Here is a 27,266-nt window from a genome sequence, read left to right as displayed (position 1 = left end):
TTGGATAACTGGTAACAGTAAAATGGGCATTTATTAAAACATCCGGCACATTTAATTTTACAATTCATTACAATCTATCTAACACATTCTGTAGATACTAACTGTAGCATTCATTATGTCTGAAAATGCTAAAAACTACAGAATATTTAAAACATCCCTTCTCAGAGTTTGCATCTAAGGCTGTCAAAAGGCAAACAAATAGAATCACACAGTATCACAAACGTGCAGGAGAATATATTACAAATGTCTAAACAAGTGATTTATTTTTTTAAAGAAATGAAATAAAATGCCAGTTAAAGCATTCACTTTTTTCTTTACATCTTAATTAGAATGTTAGAGGTTGATGGTGTCTCCCAGTAACTCTGATGTACAACACAGCCCTTATCAAAAACAAAACAAAACAAAACAAAAACAAAAACTCCAAACAAAACACTATTTCCCAGGTTAAAATGCTAGAATCAATGTAGCTTTTTCTACAGAGTGAATTGACTCCTTCAGACTTTCATACGAAATACATGCCAGGCTCTCCAATTTCTAGAGCAATTGACTTAGTTTGGTCCATACAATTTGAAGAAAATACTTTATATAAAATGGAAAACTTACTGAGTTTTAATAATAAAACTGAGGATACAAATGATTCAATTATATGGCATAACAGTACCATAAGTGAGATTCTTAGCAAAGTAAAATAACTAAACTATAGAAAATTTGGAGAAAAAAGGAGAAAAAAAATGAGTAATTACTCATAAACTCAATACCCTCAATACAAACAATATTGTCAGTTTATATATTTTCTTTCTCTCGTTTTCTTTAAAAAATTGTGTTACTGAATATTAAATGTATATAAACTTGTATTTATTATATCTTAATATATAAAGAAAAATAAATCTCATGCACCTGGCACAGATCTTAAAATATTTCCAGAACACTAAAAGGTATGCATGTGCCCTAAACCAATTCCCCACCCCTTTTTTTCCTATTCCCCTTTCATCCCAAAGACATCCAATATCCTGATTATTTTGTTTATTGTGTATTTCGTCAAGTTTTAGTTCATATGTTGCATGTATTTCCCAACAGTACATTGTTTGATTTTGCATGTTTGAATTTCATGTGTGAATTCTAATTTTATTCTTATTATATTTGTAATATTCATCCATGGTTGTTGCAGTTATTGTTTACTTATTTTTGCTGTTATATGTATTCCTTCATGTGACTATTTCAAATTTAATTTATTTAGTTATTTTTCTAATGTGCTATTAATTATATAGAAGAGGACACTCAATTTTATATTCTGCTTTTATTATTAAATCTTAGCATCAAAATTATGTTCTATGTTAATCCATTATTTTAAGCCTTACATTCATTCTTTCAGTATGATCAGTATAATATATGATAATTTGTCAAACTGTTCCCCAGTTGATTTTATCTTTTCATTATTATAATAATGCTGAGATAAGCATGTTTTTCTTCAACATAACATTTTACACATTTTCTTAGATGATCTCTAAGTATACATTTATAGAAATGGAATTACTGGTAAAGAATATTAACATCCTTCTTCCTCATTGCCCTTACAGCTTCTCAGTGTCCACCTACTTTCAAGAGTATTTTTTAAAAATAATATTGCATATTACTTAAAAGTAGTACAGATTTATTTGAAAATTAACATTTTCTACCAACTTTATATACATAGATACTTTTGTTTTTTAAAAATAGGAATCTTAAAAAAAATTAAAAAATAAAAATAGGAATCTTAGGACGCCTGGGTGGCTCAGTTGGTTAAGCGACTGCTTTCGGCTCAGGTCATGATCCCAGGGTCCTGGGATAGAGAGCCGCATCGGGCTCCCTGTCCTTGGGGAGCCTGCTTCTCCCTCTCCCTCTGACTGCCAATCCTCCTGCTTGTTCTCTCTCTCTCTGTCAAATAAATAAATAAAATCTTTAAAAAAAATAGGAACCTTATATATACAAGTTAGTACCCTCATTTTTAAAAAATTGTATTTTATTGTCATTAAAGTCTTCAAAACATTATTTCTTTTTTTTTTTTTTTTTTTAAGGGTTTTTTTTTTTTTTGAGTTGGGAAGCACAAGCAGGGGGGAGAGGGAGAAGCAGACTCCCCACTGAATAGGGAGCCCAATGTGGGGCTCGATCCCAGGACCCTGAGATCATGACCTGAGCCGAAGGCAGACGCTTAACTGACCGAGCTACCCAGGCGCCCCCAAAACATTATTTTCAACGACAGCATCATGTTACCTGCTAGAGAGGCAATATGATATAGTCAGCTGCTTACTTATTGTCGGATATTTAGACTGTTTTCTGGGTTTTTGTTTTATAAATACATTTACAATGAATTTCTTCAGTCAAAAGAAGGATAATTTCTTAACACTGTCAGTTTTATAGTTTTTTAAAAATATTTTATCAAATGTCTTTCCAACAGTGATATCAATTTCCAATTCTATTAATAATGCATAAGAATACTAGTTTCACCATACCCACTTTTGCTAATGTTTTTTTCTTTTAAAGATTTTATTTATTTATTTGTCAGAGAGAGAGAGCACACAAGCAGGGGAAGCAGCATGCTGAGGGAGAAGCAGGCCTCTCGCTGAGCAAGGAGCCTAATGCGGCACTCAGTCACAGGACCCTGTGACCATGACCTGAGTAGAAGGCAGACGCTTAACGGACTGAGCCACCCAGGCATCCTGCTGTTTATTTTTAATTGATGTTGTCACTGGTATTCAGTAAACCTGGTATTTCATTGGTTTAATGTATGTGTGTGTGTATGTTTTATTTTTTATATTTTTTAAAGATTTTATTTATTTGTTTGTTTGTTTATTTAGAGAGCGCAAGCAGGAGACGGGGGGTGCAGGGTGGGCAGAGGGAGAAAATCTCAAGCAGACTCCCTGCTGAATGCAGAGCCCCAACCAGGACTCAATCGCACAACACTGAGATCACGACCTGAGCCAAAACCAAGAGTCAGATGCTTAACCAACTGAACCCCCGGGGTGTCCCTGTGTGTGTATGCTTTAAATAAGAATAACGATTTTTTTCCCATTGTTTACTTAAGTCACTTATTTTAGTCGTTCAAAACCCATTTTAAAGTTTCTTCTGGTATGTTTTCTTGTACGATAGACAATTGAAACTAAAAACTACATTTCAGAGACACTCATAGAGTGATGGGCCTAGTTTTAAGTACCTATAATAAGATGTACTAACCCACATTTGGGGTATGGAAATGAGGCTGCTTTTTTCTACTTCTGTTGGTATTCATCCAAAGGAGAAATTGAATTTTTCCACATTAGTGTTCTTCCTTTGTGTATATCAAGAGGCAAGGAAGAGGGTGTTGTGTTGTTTTGTTTTGTTTTGCTTTGTTTTGTTTGCCAGTAGAGACTATCAGTTGTGACATATTTCTGGAGGGAGCAGTTGTGGTGCAAGTTGTGGAGATTCCTGGATATTAGTTAAAATGGTGTGTTTTTGAAGTTACCATTGGCATTTGTAGCTTCCCAATGCCTGGCTTCTGAGTGTGTCAGGTTTCCAATCTGAAGCCAGGGTAGTTCAATGGTGGTTTTGAGGGATGTTCTGAGGACTGAGTCTAGAACCTATTGCTTCAGGCTTTTCATTGATTGTGTAAGAACCTATCTATTTGCATTCCATCTTTTCTGCTTAATATAACTAGAATTGTCTCTGTTAATGTAAATGTACCTTGATTGATACACTATATTAAGGGTGATTAAAGCTTAGACAACTGTGATCCTATTTTCCCCCAAACATATGTATGTACGTATGTATGTATGTATGCATGCATGCAAATACGTATATATAAATGTGTATGGTTGCATTTTTTATGACATGCCATCACTTTTCAAGTAGTAACCACACCAGTTTAAAGGCTGGTCTCACACACACACACGCACGTGCGTGCGCAACTTCACTCATCTTGAGACTTCTCTCAGTTATCCAGAGGATCTCTTGAACAGGAGACCCAGCATTTAATACAAAGTTAGAAATGAAAACAAAATACTAATACATATATTTTATCACAGTTGAGCCTCCTGGGTGTTTGATTAAAAAGATATTTGTGCTACCATTTAGACTTAAAATTTTAACAAATTTAGTGATCTAATGTCATAGTCTTCAGTGAGCACATGACAAGAAAGTCAGAAGAGATGGCAAGACAGTGACCAGAGAGGAAAAACTGACAGAAATAAAAAGCCATTGCTATAACAAAATGGAGACACGATGGGCACTGTAAAAAGCAGTCACCATAACTTTAAAAACTATGGTATTGAGGGACATTTAAAGGACAACAGTCTCCACATGGACATCATTTCTATAAGGACCATTCTACTATATTTGATTATGAAGACCCCAAGTAAAGACCTTAATTTAACTAATTTTGGGGCAACAATCTAAGTTTACAAAAGTCATGTATAAAATTATGTATTAGCTTATTTAAATAAGAAACAAATTATTCAGCATATTTCAAAAATAAAACAAAGACATGTCTTACTGTTAGAAAGCTTTTCAATAAAATTGTTAAAGAGATTGATATTTAATTAGTATAGCTCCAGTTACCTGGAAAATTAAATAATGAAATGAATTTCACTCCCCAGTGATGCTGGATAAGAAGAAACATTACTTTATGTGGATTTCTGTTGGACTAAACAACACACCTATTACTAGGAGCTGCTTCTTAGTTCAGATAAGAGAAAATATGGTTAACCAAATATTCAGTCTCATTAGACCAAAAACCTTCTTTAAGGAATTAAGGAAAGGATCTTCCTAAAAATATACCCTAAAGTATGTTTCCCAGGGATCCATAAATTTAGTGACTCTATAGCCTGATTCAGTTTCTCATTCCCATCATCACAAAACAAAACAAACGAAAAACCCTGAATACTGAGAAAAATGGCTGGTACATTTTGCAGGCAAATTTCACCTGCTGAAGTCTTATATTATTCCTGATGTTGACGTCCCCAATTAATAATAAAAAAAAATAAACCTATCCTGAAGCAGTGGCTGCTGGCAAAATGTTTGATTTTAACAACATACTTTTGCACGACCTGCCGTCACTTCCCAAGTTGAAGCCCGTCCTGCAGCGACAGGTCCGCGTTTTGTAACTGCTGCTGAGCAGACAGATGTGTGAGCATCCCCCTGGCATTCCATATGGATCCACTTCACATGCATGGCTTCTGACTACAACAATAAAAAACAGCACACTTGAAATTCTCCAAAGACAAGATAATTATGTACATCAGTATGTTGAAACGTTTGCAGTGCAAGAAGAGGGAATCCTACCAAAAATCTTTATACCCAGCTATTTATTACCATAATCAGTTGGAAAAAGAGTTTAAACCTCATAGAAGAAAAAGTAGGAATTTGCTAAAGTCCTCCTAAAAATATATTTAAAAAAAAAAAAATTCTGCTTTTATATTAATTTAAACTGTTTACATGTAAGCAAAATAAGTAACATGATTTTTTTGATGCATGCTTGTTCTTTTTAAAAATGCATATTTCTTACAAATATAAAAAGATACTGTGAAAATATGCCAGGTTAGGTAATTAAGCAGAGAAAGGATTTCTTTTGAAATAATCCATTATATGAGCACTTAACCTAGAAGATATGTGATTCAGTAACTATCTTTATTAAGAAGTTCTGAGACATTTTTTTTTTTCAGTTTTGAGTCCGTTGCCATTTTGAGAACTCTACCACAAAATGAGTGTGTGTGTGTGTGTGTGTGTGACAGTAATTTTCAAAAGGAGGAGGCTAGTTTACATGTGGAGATTGAGAAGTAGGACATTTCATGAGGGTTGAAGTTAGAGAAGGAAAAAAGAAAAGGAAAAGTACTGTATGAAGAGAATGAGAAAAAGATGAGTCAAAGAAAAAAGGCTATGGTTGGAATAATGTCAGTAAGATTTTATATACTATTGTAATTATATTTCTTTTTGATCATCACTTGAAATTGTGACAAATAACATGGCAATTTTCTTTTAATAATAAAATGGTTATACTTTTAAAAATTGTGCCATGTTTGTTGTGTATTCCTGATTTTCTAAATGAAAAGATCTCTAACCCCCACTCTTGTCCCCCATAGCCTATTGTCAACACAGTAGTCATATTGATTCCTTTAAAAAGTCAGTCATATCATGAGACTCCTCTGCTTAATGCTTCCTAAGGACTCCTCATCTCAATAAAAGTATAAGGAAAAGGTTTTATAATTATCTATAGGGCCCTACTTATTATGGTCCTCCTTCATTTCTCCAACCTCATCTTCTACTTCTTTTTCCCTTTTTCACTCTGCTTTAGACACATAGGTCCCCTTGCTGCTCCTTGAAAAATCTAAGCATGTTCTTCCTCATGGTCTTTGTGCTTGCTCATCTCCCTACCTGCTATGTTCATGCCTCGCTTCTTCAATTATTTCAAGTCTCCATTTAATTTCATTATTTCAGTGGGACTTCCTCTGACCATTCAATATAAAATTGCAAATCACCCCCATCCCTGAGACTTCCTATCTGCTTTACTTTTCTCTAGAGCACATAATCTTTTAATATAATAATAATTTACTTGGTCATTTTAAAATTATGTTTTCTCTACTAGGAAGCAAATCTCATATAAGCAAGAATTTTTTGGGCTGTTTTATTCACTGCTGTTTCTATACAATAATGTCTATACAATAGTTCCTGGCACACAGTAAATGGTCAATGAATTATTGGCAAATAAATCAATCCTAACACCAAACTCTAATAAGGTTATTTACAGAATTCCAAATTTAAATTTACTGTAAACAGATTTGTAAACAATACATTGTCTCAACTAAATCTATGTTAATGTTTAGATAATTCTAAATTAGTTTCAATTTGAAGCACAAAAAGAGGATGAAAATTTGGGGTTCGTTGGTCTTGTATGTTACATTATTCTATATATAATTGAATATAAATCGTATTGATGAGCAAGCATCACTAACCTGCTATGCAAAAATAACTAGTTTGTGTTTTTAAGAAATACTTAGAAACATTATAGCCTTCTCATTAAAAGTTATTTTTTTAATTAACTTGTATTAAAGAATAATTGGGGTAAGTTAAGAGACCGGAATGACTACAATAAAAACTGGATAGATTCTGTAAGAGAGTCACCTGATTTGAAATGTCTCCCACAATGATACCAAAAAAAAAAAAAAAAAAAAAAGATTCCTTAGCATCATAGCGTCTGGGTTTCCTGTCTACATACATCATGATTGAAAGCTCTTTCTTGAATATAAATCTAGCCATCATTTCAATTCTATGGTTGTAGAAACAATTCACTAGGAACTGAACAATTTGTCATTTAGACTTGTGCTGGAAGTGCTATTCCATTTTATCAAGCAGACATGTACACTTTTGCTATCAAACAGAGAATTTATGACTTACCCATTCTAACTCCATACAAAGCACAAGGACCATATCCCCATTAACGCACCATTATAAAGGCAATGAAGAAGTCCTGTGTCTTACCTGTTGGTTGAGTTCTTTTTTGATAAATTCGAATTCCTCGAGCATTTTCCATTTTAATGAATGAATGAATATCTGTGCCATTAAATCGGTTTATCCTTATGATATTGAAGTTATCAGAATTGGTTGCATACAAATAGTCTTCAAACACAGTTATGCCATAAAGATGTCTGACCTATATGGAGGGGCAAAAATAACTATGATTTTTAATTATGCTGCTTTCAACTTGAAAGAAAAACTCATTGTGCTTACTACTGTGGAAAATTCTTATAGTAGGAGAGTCACACACATATTATCGTTTATTTTCTCTCAAAGAATTAAACATTTCACTAATTTAAATTTTTTCTCTGAGAAGGAAACATTATGCAGTAGTAGATAAAGCAGTTCCAAATGTATGGAGAATTTTATTCATGATTCATTAAGAAAACATGTTTAGTAGCTACTTTTCAAAGGTGAGTGAGAACAAAACTTCCAAGCATATTCAATAAGATGCTTATGGCACTGTTATATAAGATGTGAGATGTTTTTATGGGCTGCTTGTTCATATAGTCAGGAGATACAGAATCTAAAAAAATATAGCTCTGGCTGTGTAAGGACTGACAAGAAAACACCTTTGAAAATTTATTTTATATGTTCAAAATCATATATATATATATATATATATATATATATAATTATTATTATTTTAAATCCCATTTTTTTTAAGCCACAAGTTCATTTAGATGAATACTTGTCCCAGCATGGAAAACAATAAATAATGAAACTATGTATTTGGAATAATTGTAAAAAAAAAAAAAAAAGCACTTTACTCATAAATCACATATGTTTCTAAAGCCTATTCATAATGGATTTGGAAGTAACGACACCTGAACAACATAACTCTCCTTAGCAGAGGTCCTGGGTTTTGAGTGGAGGAATGGATACCTTGCAGTCATCGCAAGCTTCTAGTAAAGCATCGGAAGAATGAGTTTATTGATCTTCTCAAACAAATGCCTACATGCTAAGCACAATGCTTTTGGGCATTCCTCCTATTATAGTTAATTTAAAATGGTTCTGTGTCAGGGTAGGGTGGGGCTATGATTCGATTTGCTGTAGAGATTCCGTTGAAAAAAATCTGTCACAATTCTTTGGCATTATATATGGCACTTTTAGTATAGATTTGTAGTTAAGAGAATTTGAAAAAGTATGTATGGTTTGACTGTAAACATTTATTTTTTTAAAGATTTTACTTATTTATTTGAGAGAGAGAAAGAGAGAGCGAGCGAGCACAAGCCAGGGGAGGAGCAGAGGGAGAGGGTGAAACTGACTCCCAGTAAGCAAGGAGCCTGACTGGGTCTCATCCCAGGACTCTAATCATGACCTGAGCCAAAAGCAGACACTTAACCAACTGAGAAATGTAAGATAGGAATTAATGAAGAGAATCATTCCATGTTAAAGCCCAAATAATGTTTTCCAATATAAGGGTCATTCCTCAGTGTGTGTGTGTGTGTGTGTGTGTGTGTGTGTGTGTACCCACACTCATGCACAAGTGCATGTGATAGAGAGAAGGGGTGGGGGTGTCATGTGTTTATATACTAATATCATTTACACATAAGCTGATATCATATTCTCTAGATAAATCTAAGCCCAAATTTTACTTGAGCAATACTTTTTCCTATAAAAATTGCAGGTAAACTCAATTCTTCCATCATCATTAATCTCGTGTATGTTTTGCCCAAAGTCTGGAGCCATTCATCTGGGAGTGTGTGGTTCTGGCATACTTACTTTGCTCTTTACATAACTGCCAATCCACACCCAAGAGAAAAAGCACAGCCACAGAGGGGACAGTTGGGCAGGGTAGAAAATAGGTTCAGTAGTAAAGATGAAATTGTATTCAATGTCCCTGTTCCTTCCTTCAGAAGAGCCTGTTTCCCATAAAATAAGTACACTGTTGCCTGTCCTGCTACTCCCGACACCAGTGGGAGGAGCTTAGAGTGGTAGCTAGACCATTCAGCCTACAGCCCAAATATTTAGAAAAAAGTATCTATGTTGGATGACTTAGTGACAGAGTAAGCATATGTTTTTAAGGAATCAGAAAAAACACAGGAAATAGAAATGAAAAAAATGAATAATTAAAAACCAGACATTAGAAAACTTTTTAAAAGTAATCCTGAGGAAAATCATTTGAATTTCTTATAAGGTTTAAAATTGTAATTACATATAGGTAAAAAGAAGACCCATCATAATCATTTTAGAGATTAGATCCTCTAAAAGTCATAACTAAGGCTTTCTAAAGAAATCAAGTTTTTACGACAGGCAAAAGTACAAAAGAAATAACTGGCCTCATCTCTAATATTGGACACTTTTTTTACTCCCAGATTAGTGCATTTGTTTGTCTTTCAAGGAAGGTAAAAGAATTTCATTGTTAAAAACTGATTAGAAAGTAAAGGTAACTTTAATGGATCATTACAGAATATTTTTGTCTTGGATTGCAAAAGAAAGAAAAGGGATTCACATATTTCGGCTCTATAGAATAAGAATCTCAGAAGAAATTAGTGCGATCACTAAGGTAAAATTCAATTGAAGAAAGTACACTAGCGAATAAGCTTATTTCTACTTAGAGATCTCCTTTAAGTGTCTACTGAGTGTTATCAGCAAAACCTTGTAATTCAGCAAGGGAAAAACTATACAGATGGGAAAGATCTTGACCTCAGTACTTTCACAGGATTCTCATTCTAGGAAGTACTTGAATACATCAGAAGGCAACATGTAGTCCAGCCTTTGAAAATAATAAAAATATTTTTGTGAGCAGCCATTTGCCTTTGTTAGCACAATATCTCCAAGGCCACATGGGAGAGATGATAGTCTAGCTCCTTATAAATAAACTATTTTTTTTCCTTATAAATAAACAATTTAAATTAGTTTTTAGTAAGTTTTACTTTTAACAGGTCAAAACATCTGTCCTATTCTAATTCCTTTCTTACTAGTGTGGCAATTTTGCTTTTGCTTATCGTTTTTGTTTTATTTTTGTTGGCCTTTGTTTTGTGTGCTTTGCTTTTAATAGAGCAAAGGAGGAAGTCAGAGGCATCTCCAATATTATGGAATGCACTGTGAAAAGAACATTCTCCCATATAGGAAATACATCACAATTTTTATGACCCTTTACAGTTTGACTTCATAAGAAATTTTCAACATTGCAATTCAAATTTTGGGTCTTCTTCCTAGTACAACACCATTCATTTTATTACCTTAGCTGCATTTTCTAACAAAATTGTACTTACTTGTCTGCCTTGAATGATAGTATGTCTGTTTTTTCCTTGATAGTCCACTACTTCCACATAGTCCAAGTAAAGATCTACCCAGTAAACCAATTTGTTGACTAGGTCTAGTGCCAGTGCAGCTGGCTGCTCTGTCTTTGAATCAATTATCCTTGTTCTGTTCAGCCCATCCATGTCACATCGCTCCACTTTGGCCACATTCCCGTAGTCAGTAAAGAAAAGTTTTCTGTTGAAAGAAAACTAAATGTTAAAGTGGAAGGGGGCGGGGGAGCTTATTCAATAGAACCATCTGTAAAAAACAGAACTTTTCCTTCTAATTTATTTCAGTGGTTACATCTGTTAGCTTCCCATAATCATTTCCATATAATATCACTCATAAACAGAGAAATCTGCTAATGAATATTGCAGGGCATAAGGGAGCAGGTTAACCAACAACTGTAAAATTTCCCCAAAACGAATGATTATGGTGGGTTTATTATTGTATTAGGGGAAATGTTTCTTTAAGCCTCATAGAGCCGATACACAGACACCACAGGAACGCATGCAGCCCATTTGGTAAAAGCTTCAGAAGTGAGCCAAGCCACCAGGCCAGGGCACGTGAGCTATCGGGCTTTATCTTCAACCTGCTTTTCAAATTGCCTAGTAATGTTTGTCTCCTATAAAAGCTATTATGTGGAGCTCAATGATGCTATGAGTGGTAGAGAATAGCAAACCTGGAATGGAATTAAGCAGATGGAAAAGCAAATGTGGTGTTTGTAGCAATGGAAATAAAACATAAATAATCCCCCCAAAACCAATCCCAAATTCTCCCAAATATTCCCAAATTACAAAATTTCATAAAGCAAATGCAGGCCATTTCTCCTCATTTTCCCTTTACTTGAAGGAACAGTCTAAAAAGCAATGTTGACCTCCGAGACAAAAAAATAATAATCCTTCCTTGAAACACTAACAGTGTCTATCAAAGGTTTAAATACCTCCAACACCTCAGTGTCTAATATTTGATTAGTATTCACTATGTTTAGTAAACACAAATCAATTTCAGTTAACCTGACGATATTTTAACAAGATTACCTACTCAGGAGACTAAATTACATTTGTAAATAGAAGACTATTTTACCTTGACTTAAATAAAATCTCAAGAATAATCTGATTTACAGTGACTGAGCAATATTAAGATTACCTAGAGTATAGAATATTTGATTTTATAAACTTGGTGAATTAGTTTTTAGTTACTTTTCTCAACACCCTTGCATTATCTAACAGTATGGGGTATATTTCAAGCTAAAAAGGATTATTTAAACTGTAATTTAGCTCTTTCTCCTGCGGGAGGTTTTGACTAATTTTTAAACACTAATGCATACTATTCTGCAACAGTATAAGCAGGGTTTTATTCTGAGAAGATATTTCCCTAAATGTTCTTGAAAGACCAATTTATCACGATATGTTAAAAATTATTTTTCAAGTAACATTCTATTCAGGTGAAGAGTTTTTCTATTCTAGTAAAGAATAAATAAAAGGACATATGGTGTTATGTTTTATTGTCATGCTTAACGTTCAAACTTCTGCCCCTATGCGCTCACTTGCACTTGCTCTCTCTCTTTTCCTGCTTCCATCTTGCATCTCATCTTTCTTCACTTTAAATCAATTTGTTCATAGCTATCCCAAGTTAAATTACTATAAGGAATACCTAGTTTTCCTATTTCTTACTGTAGAACACTACCCACTATTCCTGTTATATGAAGCTCTCTTTTTCATCCCATACAAAAATGCCTCTCCTTTTCTAGTATCCTTTTCTGACTGGTCCATTTCACAGAGCTGAAGAGATGCTGGTGTGTGGGTAGGTTTGGGTATTGAGAGTTGGAGGCTCTGGGCACACTATGCATAATGTGATATGTATAGACTATGCATACTGACATAAAGCAGGTGATTGTACCAACTACATGGTTTGAAGAGGAAAGATGAGTCTGGAGTTAGAGACTTCTTGGAAGTCATCTTGAGATGACTTAATTACATGCAATCCCAAAAGGGATGTAAAAAAGAAAAGTGTGCCAAGATCAGAACCATGGAGGTGTGCTGTTGGAGAAAGAAAGCCAAATAAAGATCAGAGGTTATGGTCAAAGAGATCACACAGACTTTCATAGAAATCTAAGGGAGAAAAGTTCCAGAATAAAGGACCGCAGTGGCTGGCTGGGTCAATCACTTCACAAAATAAAAAATAATATAGATTAAGAAAATGCTGTTGAATTTGGTATTTGTTAAAATACTAGTAATTTTGAGAAGTTACTTGAGAAGTTGGAGGAAGAGTGAACGAGCTGATGATGAAAGGGGTCGGGAAAAAGTGATTTATTTTTCTAAGATTTTCAGTGATATTGACCTACTATGCAGGAATGATGCAAGTGATTCTCATATTTATTCCAGATCATAATAAAACTAGTTGAGGTAACTCTCTGAGTAGTTTCAGCCAAAATATGGGGGAAAAAGTATAATTATATGACTCATCAAAATCTCCCTGTTCTAATGAAGAGTAAAATCAAAAGAACAGGAAGACTTTGAGTATGTGAAGAAAAATAAAGAACTAGAAGAAACAGTAAAGAATTTATTATCTTTGTATTCCCAACACATAGTAAAAAAAACTAGTGCCCAGTGGAGACATAAAAGATGTTCCTTACACCAAACTGACCTTTCTCAAACTTCAGAACACTGACTATGATGAGTTCTGTTCACTTATAATTGAAATGCAAGAAATGGAAGAGTTCACCAGGATAATAGCACTGATACCATAAAACTGTAAGCAGCAAGTACCCATAGTCACATTACGCATTTTTTTTTTTTTTACTTGTTTTAGTAATGTTTAACCTTAGTTTAAAATCTCCTACTACTGTTACAGAGAAAAGCTTCATTCTCAGGGCATTCTTTAATTGAGGCATAGTTGTATTAGAATTGAAAGCAAGAGCTAAAATTTGTATCTAAAATCTAACCAAATTTCATTTGTGATAGAAGTGTAGCTGGGTTGAAAAATCACTCTTTTCTTTCCTATAAAATATCTGTCCAAATCTTAGAAAAAGTAAATAATGTTTTGTGAACCCCATTATCTCACTGATCCTCACCTCTGAGATAGAAGGGGCAGATTATTTTTATTTTACAGAGGAAATAGGCTCAAAGTCCACATGATTAGCCACTACCAGAGCCATAACATGAATGTTTGTCATGCCTTTAGTTTTTAACTCATTATTTTGAAATAATTTCAAACTTACAGAAAAGTTATAAGAATAGTCGAATGAACACCTATGCCGTTCACTTAGATTCATCAGTTATTCACCTTTTGTCCCTCTGGCTATTTCTAGTACTGCCTAGTACTCTGTGACAGTAAATTGCAAACATTGCCTAGTACTCTGTTACATCAAAACACTCCAGCCTGCATTTCCTAAGTGCAAGGACCTTCTCTTGCATAACCACAATACACCTATCAAAATCAATAATTTTAACACTGATACAATATACAGTTTTTATTCAAATTATGCCCATTGACCAATAATGTTCTATATAGTCAAATTTCCCTTTTTTTCTGATTTAGAGTCTAATCCAGCATTATATGTTGCATTTAATCATCTTTTTTCTCTAGGCTCTTTAAATTCTGAACAGTTTTTCAGCCTTCCTTTGTTGTTCACGCTGTTATCATTTCTGAAGGGTAAACGAGTTGTTTTAAAGAATATCTTCATGTTGAATTTGCTTGATTTTTCTCATAATTATATTATGTTATGCCTTTTGAACTGAAATGCCATAGTCTTGTACTTTCTAGTTACTGCCTCTGGGCTTGGAGACTATAGGTAGGTAAATCTATGTTCTGCCCCAGAAATTCCATAAAAAGGAGCACAGATGGTAGTTTGGAGTCTCATTTACTCCATCTTATTCAGTATTTTCTGAACACTTAACTCTCTTAACTTCCAGGTTCTTAGTTACCCTTTCAGCATCTTCTGCTACCAGGAACCAAGTATCTGACGCAGCTTCAAGTACAGCAGAGCCCCCTGTACAGCGCCATGTTGAACTCACGGCGGATAGAGAGGACCACTCCAAAATCTGTCCTATGTCCTATTCCCTCAGGATTACAATAATGACATTTCTTCTCTCTCTGTTCATTCCTGTGGTATCAATTATTTTTTTTTATCCTCTAGCATGAAAAATAAATTGAGCTTGCTCTTCTCTTGTTCTTCACTTATTTTTTTTTTTATGGCACTAACACAAAAATTTAAATTAAAATAAAACAATATTGCAACTACTGTCTGTATTTCTGACATATTTAACTATTAGTTCATAAAGGACAGCAACATTTCTTTCAAATTGTCATTTATTCATCCAGTTCATTATTCTTCTGATTCAGCATCTGTGGTATAGGAGTTTATCATTTTGGTTTCCTTACCTCATCAGATGTGGGAAACTGATTTTATCCAACATCTTTGTTAATTAGATGAGTAGCCTTGTTTTACTATAGATACATAAGTTTCATACAGTTGGAGATAGCAAGAAACTTTGAGTGTTGTTGGTAAACTTGCCTGACATAAATCAAAAGTCGCAAAGAGCGCCCTCACAGACAGTGATAGAGCACTGTGCTTACAGAGTTATGGCTCCAATCATCCCTACACTTTAAAGCAAAGCAATTGTTACAGGTACTAACATTTTAAAACATGTATTTTATTTTCTTTCGCTGATAAAAATAAGACTTACTTTTGCCAGTGATATATATTTTAAGTGATGTTTCTGTAGTTGTGTACGTTGTCCAAACGGACAAAGGGGAATGTAAACACATCAGAGTCCTGTCTGTCTCTTTTTAACTGCATACTCAACCTTGGTTTTGTGTCACATTCTTACTCCTAACATTTTGGTTATAGCTTCATGATGGAATTTAGAAATTTTCAGAGTTCTCACAATGAAATTCCTACTATTCATTTTAACTGCTGAAAAATGAGGTTATGTAGCAAGATTTGGGTTAGGGAGTAGATGAGAGGGGGGCAAGACATAAAACTAGGGGGCCATATATTATCAGATTAAAAAAACAAAAACAAACAAAAAAAAAATTGTTCTGATTAGGGCCTAGGAAACCATTCATGTTTATTAATCATGTGTTAAAGTAGGTAACTGCATTTCTTTACATTTTAGGAAAATAGTATGTATTTTCCTTGACAAGAATTACATTAGGAACTTCATTTTTCAGTCTTGTTTTTTAAAATAATTGTGTTATTCAAATAGCATCAATAGTAATACAACTTTATTTCTTCCATTGTGTATACAAAAATTGAACAAGAAAGCAATTTTCCACATTATATAGAGTAATTAAAGTACATTCAGAACTAAAGTAGGAATATTAAATATTTAGCATTGCAATTCCAAAATGCAATCGTAAATCTGAAAGAGTAATGAGTCTTTGGAGTAAGAGGTTTAAATTCAAATTCCATTAGCTCTTGCTACTTAAGGGATGTGGATGATAAACAAACTATTTTCTCTGCCTAGCCAAGACTGTTCAAGACAGTTATTTATTGATTTTTACTTGTTGAGGTTTTTGCTTTCATTGTTTGAAAAATCTCTCTCAAACTTGGTTTTCAGTTCATACATAAACACACAGAAATTAAACTTGACATACAGACTCCAGCTCTCAGCTGGCTACTCTATATTCTGGAAACATTCCCACTAACGATTCCCCCAGCAGTATACATATATTAGATATGTCAGTCAATGTGGCTGACCCATTTAACATCCTTATTTACCTAAACCTGCTCCACCCAGATAGTGTTCCTGAGAGGGGCAGCCTTAGGTACCAATAGCATCCCCCTCCTTCCTGTTTACAGATAATTAGACCAATGAGGAACATGCGATAGAAATGAAAACAAATTGTAGGCTTAGCAGAGTCACCAAGATCCTTTCTCTCAGTATTCTAAACCCAAAAGTGTGAAGCTTACCTAGTGGGCAGCTGTGCTAACATGGGCAAGAGGAACAGCTAGGGTGGGGATGGGGATGGGGGCAGTGAGAGAGGAGGGATACTGGAACATGTACACAGAAGTGGGCAAGCCATGAGACAGAAAACTGGGATGAAAAGAGCCCTGTAATACTTGAGTGAGGAATTAGTCACACCCCACAGAGTCTATCTTTATTTCTCGTCCTTAGTTGCATGAACATGTAAGATTTTCCTACCTCTCAGGAAATCTCTATACATTTGAGCTGGTTTCAGTGGGTTTCTATACTTAGAAGCTAAAGTGCCATGAGAAACCACTACCTTGTTTAATGTTCTATTTTAAGATTTAGATAATTCTTGTCCTGAAGATATTGGACAATCAAAAATCATACCACTTTAGAAAATATTTTATATTGAAATGTTAACTACAAATAAAACAATCAATGGGAGAAGATATTTGCAAATGGTATATCTCATAAGGGGTTAATATCCAAAATATATAAAGAACTTACACATGCAACACCAAAAAGAAATAGTCTGATCAAGAAATGGACAGAGGACCTGGATAGACATTTATCCAAAGAAGATATCCAGATGGCCAACAGACACATGAAAAGATGCTCAAAAGCACTAATCATCAGGGAAATACAAATCAAAACCACAATGAAATATCACTTCACACCAGTTAGAATCGTTAGTGAAAATGACAAGAAATAACCAGTGTTGGAGAGACTGTGGAGAAAAGGGAACCCTTGTGAGTGGGAACATAGATTGGTGCAACCATTGTGGAAACCAGGATGGAGTTTCCTCAAAAAATTAAAAAATGAAAATGCCATATGATCCAGTAATCCCACTATTGGGTATTTATCCAAAGAAAATGAAAACACTAATTTGAAAAGATATATGTACTCCTATGTTTATTGCAGCATTATTTACAATAGTAAAGATATGAAAGCAACATAAGTGTCCATCAAATACAGCCTACCTCAATCTGCACCTGACCCCAACACTGCCTTGAACTCATATTTTTATGATTTTAACCAAACAATAAAAAATAATAAATCTTAGTCTTTTAGGCTTTACTTTCCATTTGTTTTCCATTTTCCATATTCTGAGAGACAGAATTCAACTCAACAATTAATAAACATACCATTGTAAAAAGGGAGTGGTTAAAAAAAAAAAGTAGAGAGGGGGCCTTGGGTGGCTCAATCAGTTAGGCATCCAACTCTTGATTTCGGTTCAGATCACTATCCAGGGTCCTGAGATTGAGCCGAGCATCTGGCTCCGCACTGGGCTTGGAGCCTGCTTAAGATTCTTTCTCCTCTTTTTCTCCTGCCCACCCCCAACCCGCTGGCATGCACACAATCTATCTCTTTCAAAAAAAAAGAAAAAGAAAGGGGCGCCTGTGTGGCTCAGTTGGTTATGCGTCTGCCTTTGACTCAGGTCATGATCCCAGGGTCCTGGGATCCAGTTCCACATTGGGCTCCTTGCTCAGTGGAGAGCCTGCTTCTCTCTCTGCCTGCCGGTCCCCCTGCTTGTGATTTCTCTCTCTCTCTCTCTCTCTGACAAAAAATAAATAAATCTTTAAAAAAAGAGGGAGAGAGAAATAGAAAGATTTGCATATTATTTTTATTTTATTATTATTTTTCTCTTTGTCACATAGGTATTTCATCACTGTTTAACATAGATTGGGACACAGTGGGGAAAAAGAAAAACAAAAACAATACAAAAAAAAAAACAACCTAATCATCTCTCTGTGTTTTCAGTGCCTGAGGGTAGAAAAAGGCTGGTCCAACTTGACTTGCTTACTTGCATCACTTCCTCTATTCTCCAAGAAAAGAACCATGTGGTTTATGTTCACTCACTCATTCCTCCTACCCATGGCTTGACTGCAACTGCCAAATCTAACTGCCTGAAAGATAATGACACATTTGGCTTCACATTTTCACTAGCCGGCAGCCCTTATTCTCACACCATAATTGGAACTCTTATAAACTCATCTTTATCTAAGACAAAATCTTTCAACCTTGTTATCCTTGTTTATACAGTACTCTGCTTGAAGTGCAGTGCAGCATAACCTTCTATCCACTGATACAACCTCCTCTCTTCCTACCCAAACCCTTCTGATCTGCTCTCTGAAACTCTTTGATCACAAATGCCCCAGTATTCGAAGACTATACTCTTAATGTTCTTTCAAATGTTTTACCTTTACTGACTGAAACTTTGCAGCTCCTGAGGTCATCTTTCCGGGCAGTTGTTCAAAATGTGGGCCCCTAACAAGAACCTCAGGGGTAGATATAAAATCAGTGCCCTCCCCATTATTATTCTAGATTATTATTTTCCTCTTATCTTGTAACATCTCCTGCTTTTTTTTGAGGGTCTCACAAATAGCACCCAACTTCAAAGAATCATCTGCCAACCTTCTGATTTTTTTATCTCATTATTTTTATTTAAGAGTCATCACCTAGCTTTCTAGCTTTCTGACCACAACCAAACCAATATCTATGAGAAAAATGGATCCACAATTTTCTCCCTTGCTTTCTTCACCTCCTCTCCACATCTGACCTTTTATTTCCAGTACATGTCAACCACAAATTTCCATTGTGATAAACAGTATATTGTTTGTCATCACCAGAAATTTTACCTCTACCAAAAGAGATACCCCCCCACACACACACACACACACATACAAGAGCATCTTATTCTTCCACCTGGCGGTATGTTTTCTATCTGTATTGTGCAGGTACTCTCACTGCAATAACTCTGAGTTCATTGAGACATTGTCCCCACTGACCCTCTCCATTCTCTGCCCATCAGCCAACCTTCAAATTTTATTTCTCATTTCTTTGCCACGGTCCCCAGCCTTCTAATTCACTCCATTCCACCCTCCCTACTCCACGCTCTGAGGATGATCTTTCTTCTTATTGGATAGAGAATTGAGAGCACATCAAAAAGCAGCTCTGTTTTCTTACAGCCCCTGCTAAAACCAATCTGCATCTGCATTAATTCTTCACCACCCTCTCCTTTTGTAATGCAGAAGGAAGCATCCTCCCATCTTTTAGTCCAATACAAAGCAAACACAGATACTCACCCCATCTCCTCTGAAACTCATCTTCAATAATTCCCACTTCTTTCTGCATTTTTAACCTCTCCTTTTCTACTAAATCTTACCTTCAACATATGAACTTGCTCTACTATTTATCATCCTGAAACAAACCTTTTCTCTTAACCTCAAACCACTCTCCATTTCTAGCCCTTTCTCTCCATGCTTCATTTGCATCCAACATTCTCCAAAGAATTTTTCATACAAGCTGACTTTATTTTTTCCCTCAATCATCCTTATACCACACTGATATGTCCTCCAAACCCACCATTCCACTTTTTTTTTTTTTTTTTTAACCTACAGAGATTGCCAGTTACTTACATGTGTCTCTTAGCGCTGTCTTGGTATTCTTCCTACTGACTGCTTTTTCTTAGCTACCTTTTCCACCTTCTCTTTCTGTATCATGCCCAGGATTCTAAAACTGGAGTTTCCCGGGTTCAGATGTGGAATCCGTAAATTTTCTCATAGAAAAGTCTTTAAAGTTTCCATCATTCTCATTAATACTACAATAACGCTTTTATATTCTAACCTGTCTTCTGGGATTCTAACTCATATATACAGTTGCCTTTTTGATATTTGCATTGAAATTCTTTTAGGCATCTTAAATGTAACATATCTAGTAGTAAATTCTTGTTCTTTCTTACGAAATTTATCCCTTCATTTTTCCCCATTTTGGCGAATGGCAAATAGTGTCACTTTCTACCCAATGACTCATTCCAGAACCAGGAATTCATCCTCCATAACTTCTGTCTTCTACATCTAATTCATCACCACATCCTGCCACTTCTAGCTTCAAAATATATCTCAAATCCTATATCTATTTCCTTCTCTGTTTCTCTTTTCTAAACCAAGTCACCATCATCTCTTGCCTGGGGACTTATATCTCATCTCTGTTTCTTATTCCTTTTAAACCACTCTCCTCATGGTTACCAAAGGGATCTTATTAAAATGAAAAGTGGCTTATGTATTATAAAACCCTCTTATAGCTACTAATAGCAGTCAGAATAAAACCTCATATTCTTAACATTACCAACAACGGTGAGCATGACCTAGTCTCTGCCTATCTCTCCAGCTTCATCTACTGGTATACTTCCCCACTTCTAATACCTTGGCCATCTAGGGGTATCTTTCTATATTTCTAATACTTTGACCATGTTTCAGTTCCTTAAACAAGCCATGTCTTTTTTTTTTTTTTTTTTTTTAAGATTTTTTATTTATTTGACAGAGAGAGAGATAGCGAGAGCAGGAACACAAGCAGGGGGAGTGGGAGAGGGAGAAGCAGGCCTCCCGCCGAGCAGGGAGCCCGATGTGGGACTCGATCCCGGAACCCCGGGATCATGACCTGAGCCGAAGGCAGACGCTTAACGACTGAGCCACCCAGGCGCCCCGTCATGTCTTTTTTTTTTTTTTTTTTTTCCATTCTGCACTTCACATATCCTGTCCCCCAGTCTGGAAAGTAACTTCTGCCATGGTATCTCAATCTTGACTTTAGATTTCAACCTAAATATCAGTTCCTCTGAAAAAAACCTTTCCTAACTTTCTAATATCAGTTAGGTCTATCTGATACAATCTCATGTCATTCCATATTTTTTACAATACTCTTCTTTATTTTACATGCATAAAAGATACAACACACACACACACACACACACACACACGATATGTTTAAGATCTGTTTACTAAGTAGACTATAACCTCCAAGAGGACAAAGGACATATCTGCTTTATTCAGTATTGCATGCTCAGGACTGTCATGTGTCTGCCCCTTCATTCATTTTCTTTTTCTTTCTTTTCCTTCCTTCCTTCCTTCCTTCCTTCCTTCCTTCCTTCCTTCCTTCCTTCCTTCCCTCCTTCCTTCTCTCTCCTTCTCTCTCTCTTCCTCTCCCCACCCCCCCAACACACACTCACAAAGGCTCTGGACTGACTTCCTCATATTGGATAATAAAATCTAAAACTCAGACTTGAAATTGGGTTAAAGGGGGAAAATATGGATAAGGCCATTCTAGCTTAGGAAAATAAATAAATTTTCCACATTATCCAGCACAGCTCACTGGAATTCTACTTTTAACCCAAATCATTAGCTAATAATAAATTATCACTTTGCCTCAGTTTGATTACACTGTCTTTTTGCATATAGTTCCCTTTGGAGAATTTGTAGGGATTAGTGATGGGTTCATGGTAGGATTTGGTTTTCCGACGCCTGGACAATTTTCATTTTTAACGGTGTGTCCTCAGCATTCCTTTCTACTTAAATAGAGATACCAGATTATAGCAACACTTGGCTGTATTCCTAATAGGGTCAGACTGCCTATATCTAGTATCCAGCAAAAGATTGCTTCTTTGTTTATTTTAAAGTTGGATATTTAATATAATCAACAAGAATTTTAAGAGTATTGCCACCTATGAGTAGGATGGTTTAAAAGTACTAGGATTAGATAAGGAGATACTAGTTTGGTAGTTATGCATTAGTACAGGGGCTGAAGATGGAAAAGAGAGTTCAGAAATATTTTTGGATCTTAGTCAATAGGACTTGATAATTAATTGACTGGGGACAAGGATGAATAGAGAGTAATCTTCTAGCATAATAACTTTCATAAAATATATTTCTTGAATATATTGTGACTTCAGATTTCCCTCAGAAAAATCTAAGTCTACCTGTCTTATAAGATCTCAGCGTATCATTCCGTTTAATATGAAGAATGGATTTTACAGTCTAGACATATTAACTTCATGACCAAGGGCAATGCTATCTTAGGAGTCCTTCAGGGGTCAGTTTGCAGGATGTCAATATTCAAAGTCTCAAGCTCAATATACTTTTTTTTTTAAGATTTTATTTATTTATTTGATGGAGAGAGAGACAGCGAGAGAGGGAACACAAGCAGGGGGAGTGGGAGAGGGAGAAGCAGGCTTCCCACTGAGCAGGGAGCCCGATGCGGGGCTCGATCCCAGGACCCTGGGATCATGACCTGAGCCGAAGGCAGACGCTTAATGACTGAGCCACCCAGGTGCCCTCATGCTCAATATACTTGATTCATGTGGAACGGTAAAATATTTGCAGTAATATATTAGATGTCAAAAAGTTGCTCTTTGAGATATACAGAGATGTATAACCTAATTTCTGCACTTAAGGAAGTCCTATTGGTTTATGAAGGCACTTTTCTGAGCTGAAATAACACATATGGCTGTCTCAGAAGTGACTAAGGTAAGTATCCATGAAGTTGTGGACTGCTGAGCAAATCTGGTCCATTGCTATGCTAATTACCAGTTAGCTGAACTGTCAACTTCTATTTTAAATTCTTACTAAATGGGGAGAAAACAACATGTAGAAAAATGAAACTTTACAGCACGGTTTTCTTGTATATTATTTATTGTTTATACTTGTGCACACATCTCAGTTTGCTCTTGGAATAGACTGTGCAATAATACTGCAATGATGATAAAATCATATGGTTATACAGATAAAATAACAGTGTAAAAAGATAAAGATTTCTTTGTTTGATGTTCACTTTCCTAGCTGTGAAGGGAAGATGTACTTAGAAAAAAATAAGGCAAAATTCTGTAAATCAATAACTTCTTCATAAGTGATGTTATCCAAATTTCTTGGTTTAGTTTTAAGCAGAAATGCAGGATCAAGCTTAGGCTAAGTGTAGGTAAAACTGCAGAAGACAAATGAAGCTAGTGAAGGGAATCAACTGTCCTCACTGAGTTAGAAAAACAAGTATTTTTATAATTGTGAGATGCTCCTAAACCAGGGTTTCTTGACCAGGATGAGCTTCAGGGGTTCCATCAACAACCAGTGTGTAGGGCTGTGCAAACTGGCAGGTATGCCAGGAAATACCGTATTACCTAGAGTACTACAGGTGCACTGTTTTTTTTTTTTTTTTTTTGGCATAGAGTTAATACTCAAAAAGGTAAATACTCATATTCTAAAATAGTTATTCTTAAGCTTTACTGAATACAATAATCACCTGGGGAGCTTGCTGAAACCTCTAATTCCTATAATCACTGTGGTGCAAATTTGGGCAGTATCTAAAAAAAAGAGTTAAATATGCATTTGTCCGTTGATCCAGCAATCTCTATTCCAGAAATTTGTCTTGAAGAGACATCTTCACAAATAAGAGACAATGAAGGCACTAAGTTATCACCGTAACATTATTAGTAAGAGCAAAATATTGAAAATATGTCTGTATCTAGTTCTCCCTTCCCTTCCCTATCCATTCTTTCGTTTCAGAAATATTAAGTCAGCATCTACTATGTTGAGGTTCTTGGAATACAACAGGGAATTTTAAGGCTTGTAGCCTGTGCCTCTGGAGGGAATAGGGAGCAAGATCATTGAAGATAAACGTACTTTACAATTTATGAATACTCAGGAAAGGTTGGTAGGGTAGCTCTGCTGATTGTTAATTGAAAGAAGCAGGTCTTTTAACAAGCTCTTGTTAGTGTCATAGTCAAAGAATTAAAAACAGTAGGCTATTCAATAATGGTAATCTTGTCCCAATCTTAGTAATTTCTTACATGGAGGCCAATTAGTTTTTCAGAGAAGAGACTATTTGAATCACACCTGTGTTAGAATTTTCTTAAGTTACTGTTTGTTGTTTAATCTCCCTGTCTTTTTTTCTTCTAATATCAGTCAGTGCCCATGATATTCAGCTTTACATGTCTATTTAACAAGACCTAGTCTCCAGTGATTCAATTTAATGCTGACCTAGGTGTTACCATGAAGATATTTTGTATATGTGAATAACATATATAATCAGCTAACTTTAATAAAGGAGATTATTTTCCATAATCTGGGTGGGTTTATTCTACTCAGTTAAATAGTTTAAGAGCAGAACCAAAGTCTCCATGAGGAAGCAGAAATTCCACCTGTGGACACCACCATCAGCTTTGTCCAAGACTTTCAGCCTGCCCTTTCTAAGACTGCCTGCCCTAAGCATTTTCATCTAATTAGCTAGCTCCCACAACCACACATCAATCCTTACAAGAAATCTATACATATTTATGAATCTTGCTGGTTCTATTTTTCTGGTGTAACTCTGACTGATACAGTGCCCAAAAATTATTTAGAATACCTCTCCATTTAGTAAGAATTTAAAACAGGTATTTGACAGTTCAGATAACTGGTAATTAGCATAATAGTGAACCAGATTTGTTTAGCAAGCCAAATGGAGAAAGCACAGGTCCTGGGGACCTATTTTAAAGCTCTAAATCCAGCCATGCTAACATCAGCACCCCTTGTTTTATTTAGTGATCTGAGCCATTAAATTTCTCTTTTTGCTTAAACTGATTTGAGTGGAGTTTTCTACCATTTTCAACTGGAAAATTCTTATGCGATAAATATCCATGGTTAAGACAAATGGTAACTGGAATACCTATCATTACAATAGAAAGAGAAATAGAAGTCAAATGTTCTACTGACAAACACTGCTTATGAAAATCAGCAATTTAAAAGAAAAATATGAACTATTACAAGGTACTTTTATTTGTTCTGAAAAGTTATTTGAGTAATCAATGATTTGATCAATGTCAGAAAATTCAGAAGTCTAAAAATACAGTATCTATAATTTCCTTAATAAATGCTCCCAGCATTTTGTTTACTTTGTTTTGTCACAGGAAACAGCAAGCAAAAGAACAAAGTTCATATTCCATTATGAAGACAAGCCATGAAACCATTAGAAATGTATAGAATTTCCATCTGTCAGCCAACCTGCTTCAAATATGTATGTATACATATATTCGAATATGTATTTATATATATACATTTATTCTGTAAGATAAATTATTCAAATAACAATTTTTAGTTATTCACTACAATAGGTTTTTACCTGTTTTGAATTAAATTGTGAGGCAAAAGTGTTTCTAAATATTTATAAAAGAAAAATGAAAATTGTGCCCTTGAACGAAAACAAGATAGGTCCTTAGTGACCTAGTGAGCTAAGGCTTCATGGCCTAATGCCCAACTGGCTGCCCAGGATATTCTAAATAAATTGTATTATCCACCATGAACCTAATGAGCAGTCTCTGACATTGATATTCTTCGTAAAATACAGAATGCACAGTTAGGAAATTCAGTTTGGAGTATCTGTCCAGTTCATTATCTGTTTTTTTGTTTGTTGTTTGTTTGTTTGTTTTCCAGGAGGAGGCTCTTCCCCCACAGGATTTAGCTCCCGCAGTTCATTGTCCTTTATGCTACAGTACCTCCCACCCCTGCCCCCTTTCCCTAGATTATTAGACCAGCAGTGAACACCTAGCCATGGGGCATCCAATAAATTGGTTGCAACTTGTTAATCAGGTTCTCAGACTTAGATTTTTAAAATTATGACACAGAAATCTCTTAGTGACTTTTGGCTTGAATAGACATACAAAGTCAGGGCATTGGTAAGCTATGTTGAGGCATGTAGGAGAGCAACAGAAAAAGCCTGTCAGGAGAAAAAAGATAGCTAGAAATAGAGATGACCGAGATAAAGATAAGAGAGAGACAGAAAGGGGTGCAGGGAAAAGAAAAAGAGGAGGAGGAGTTGGAGAGGAGAGGAGGGAAGGGAAGGGAGCAGAAGGGAAGAGAAGCATAAAGCAACCATCAAGAAAGAAGTATTCTCTCTTTGCTCATATATGACCTTAAATTTCTCACAGGGAATGTGCTAAGGCTGCTTTTAAGCTATTATGTTAAGTAGTGGGTCTGCTCACCGGAAGTTAGGAATGATAAAGATTTACTTCAGGTGATGCTATCAATAAAAAAGTAAATGTACCAAATGAAAACGAATCGGAAGCTAATTCTGACCTCTGTACTACCATGGTGAAACGAGCTTTTCTCTTGGATTATATCTATCTATATACTATCTTTTCCTGGATTATAATAGAGACCTAGAGAGATAAATTGCTTTGCACAGGATCATACAGAAAAAGTAATTAGAGGGTTTGGTTTAAAACTCCTGGTCTCTGCATTCATGGAAATGCGCTGTGCTCAATGTCCTCCCAATATTTCCCTGTTCTCCCATATAGTGTTATGTGCTTATCAACCACACATTCTTATAGTTCTAATTATATTGGATTTTAACTATCATTTATAAATATCAAAACAGGATTCAGATTTCCTAACTTGTTTTTTTTTTTTTTTTCAATTAGAAAGGAAAGGTTTTGGAAAAGGAGTCAGTTGTCTCTATAGTATATAAAATACTTTCTGTGTCTGATAAACAAACGTACACTGTACTTTTGAGGGTTTTTTTCCGCAGTATTTGGACCGTTGAAATAACTAGAGCTCAAATGTGTTGAGAGACTTCTCAAGGCTAATTGATGTGTGTGCATTATTCATCATGTTTTCTTTGTATGTAAATGGAGATAACACTCATATAGAAAGTGCTTCAAAGGGCGCATGGGTGGCTCAGTCGGTTGGGCGACTGCCTTCGGCTCAGGTCATGATCCCAGGGTCCTGGGATCGAGCCCCACATCGGGCTCCCTGCTCCGCGGGGAGCCTGCTTCTCCCT

General features: G+C 35.4%; 1 protein-coding gene across 9 annotated transcripts in view; it reads right to left on the bottom strand.

The window, feature by feature from the left end:
• The window catches only part of LRP1B (LDL receptor related protein 1B), a 1,853,519-nt gene that overhangs the window by 774,518 nt on the left and 1,051,735 nt on the right, over nt 1-27,266 (bottom strand). For all 9 annotated transcript variants that reach the window (XM_032387847.1, XM_032388632.1, XM_032390176.1 and 6 more), the window contains 3 exons: nt 10,743-10,965; nt 7,486-7,657; nt 5,047-5,190 (listed from right to left, as the gene is read on the bottom strand). In XM_032387847.1, coding sequence (XP_032243738.1) covers nt 5,047-5,190; nt 7,486-7,657; nt 10,743-10,965 — 539 coding nt within the window. The remainder of the gene's footprint in view (nt 1-5,046; nt 5,191-7,485; nt 7,658-10,742; nt 10,966-27,266) is intronic.

This window comes from Phoca vitulina, unplaced genomic scaffold, assembly GCF_004348235.1.
Source record: "Phoca vitulina isolate PV1807 unplaced genomic scaffold, GSC_HSeal_1.0 scaffold1, whole genome shotgun sequence".
Classification (NCBI taxonomy): Eukaryota; Metazoa; Chordata; class Mammalia; order Carnivora; family Phocidae; genus Phoca; species Phoca vitulina.
The sequence above is the reverse complement of the archived record's forward strand: the minus strand, read 5'-3'. Positions and strand labels throughout refer to the sequence as shown.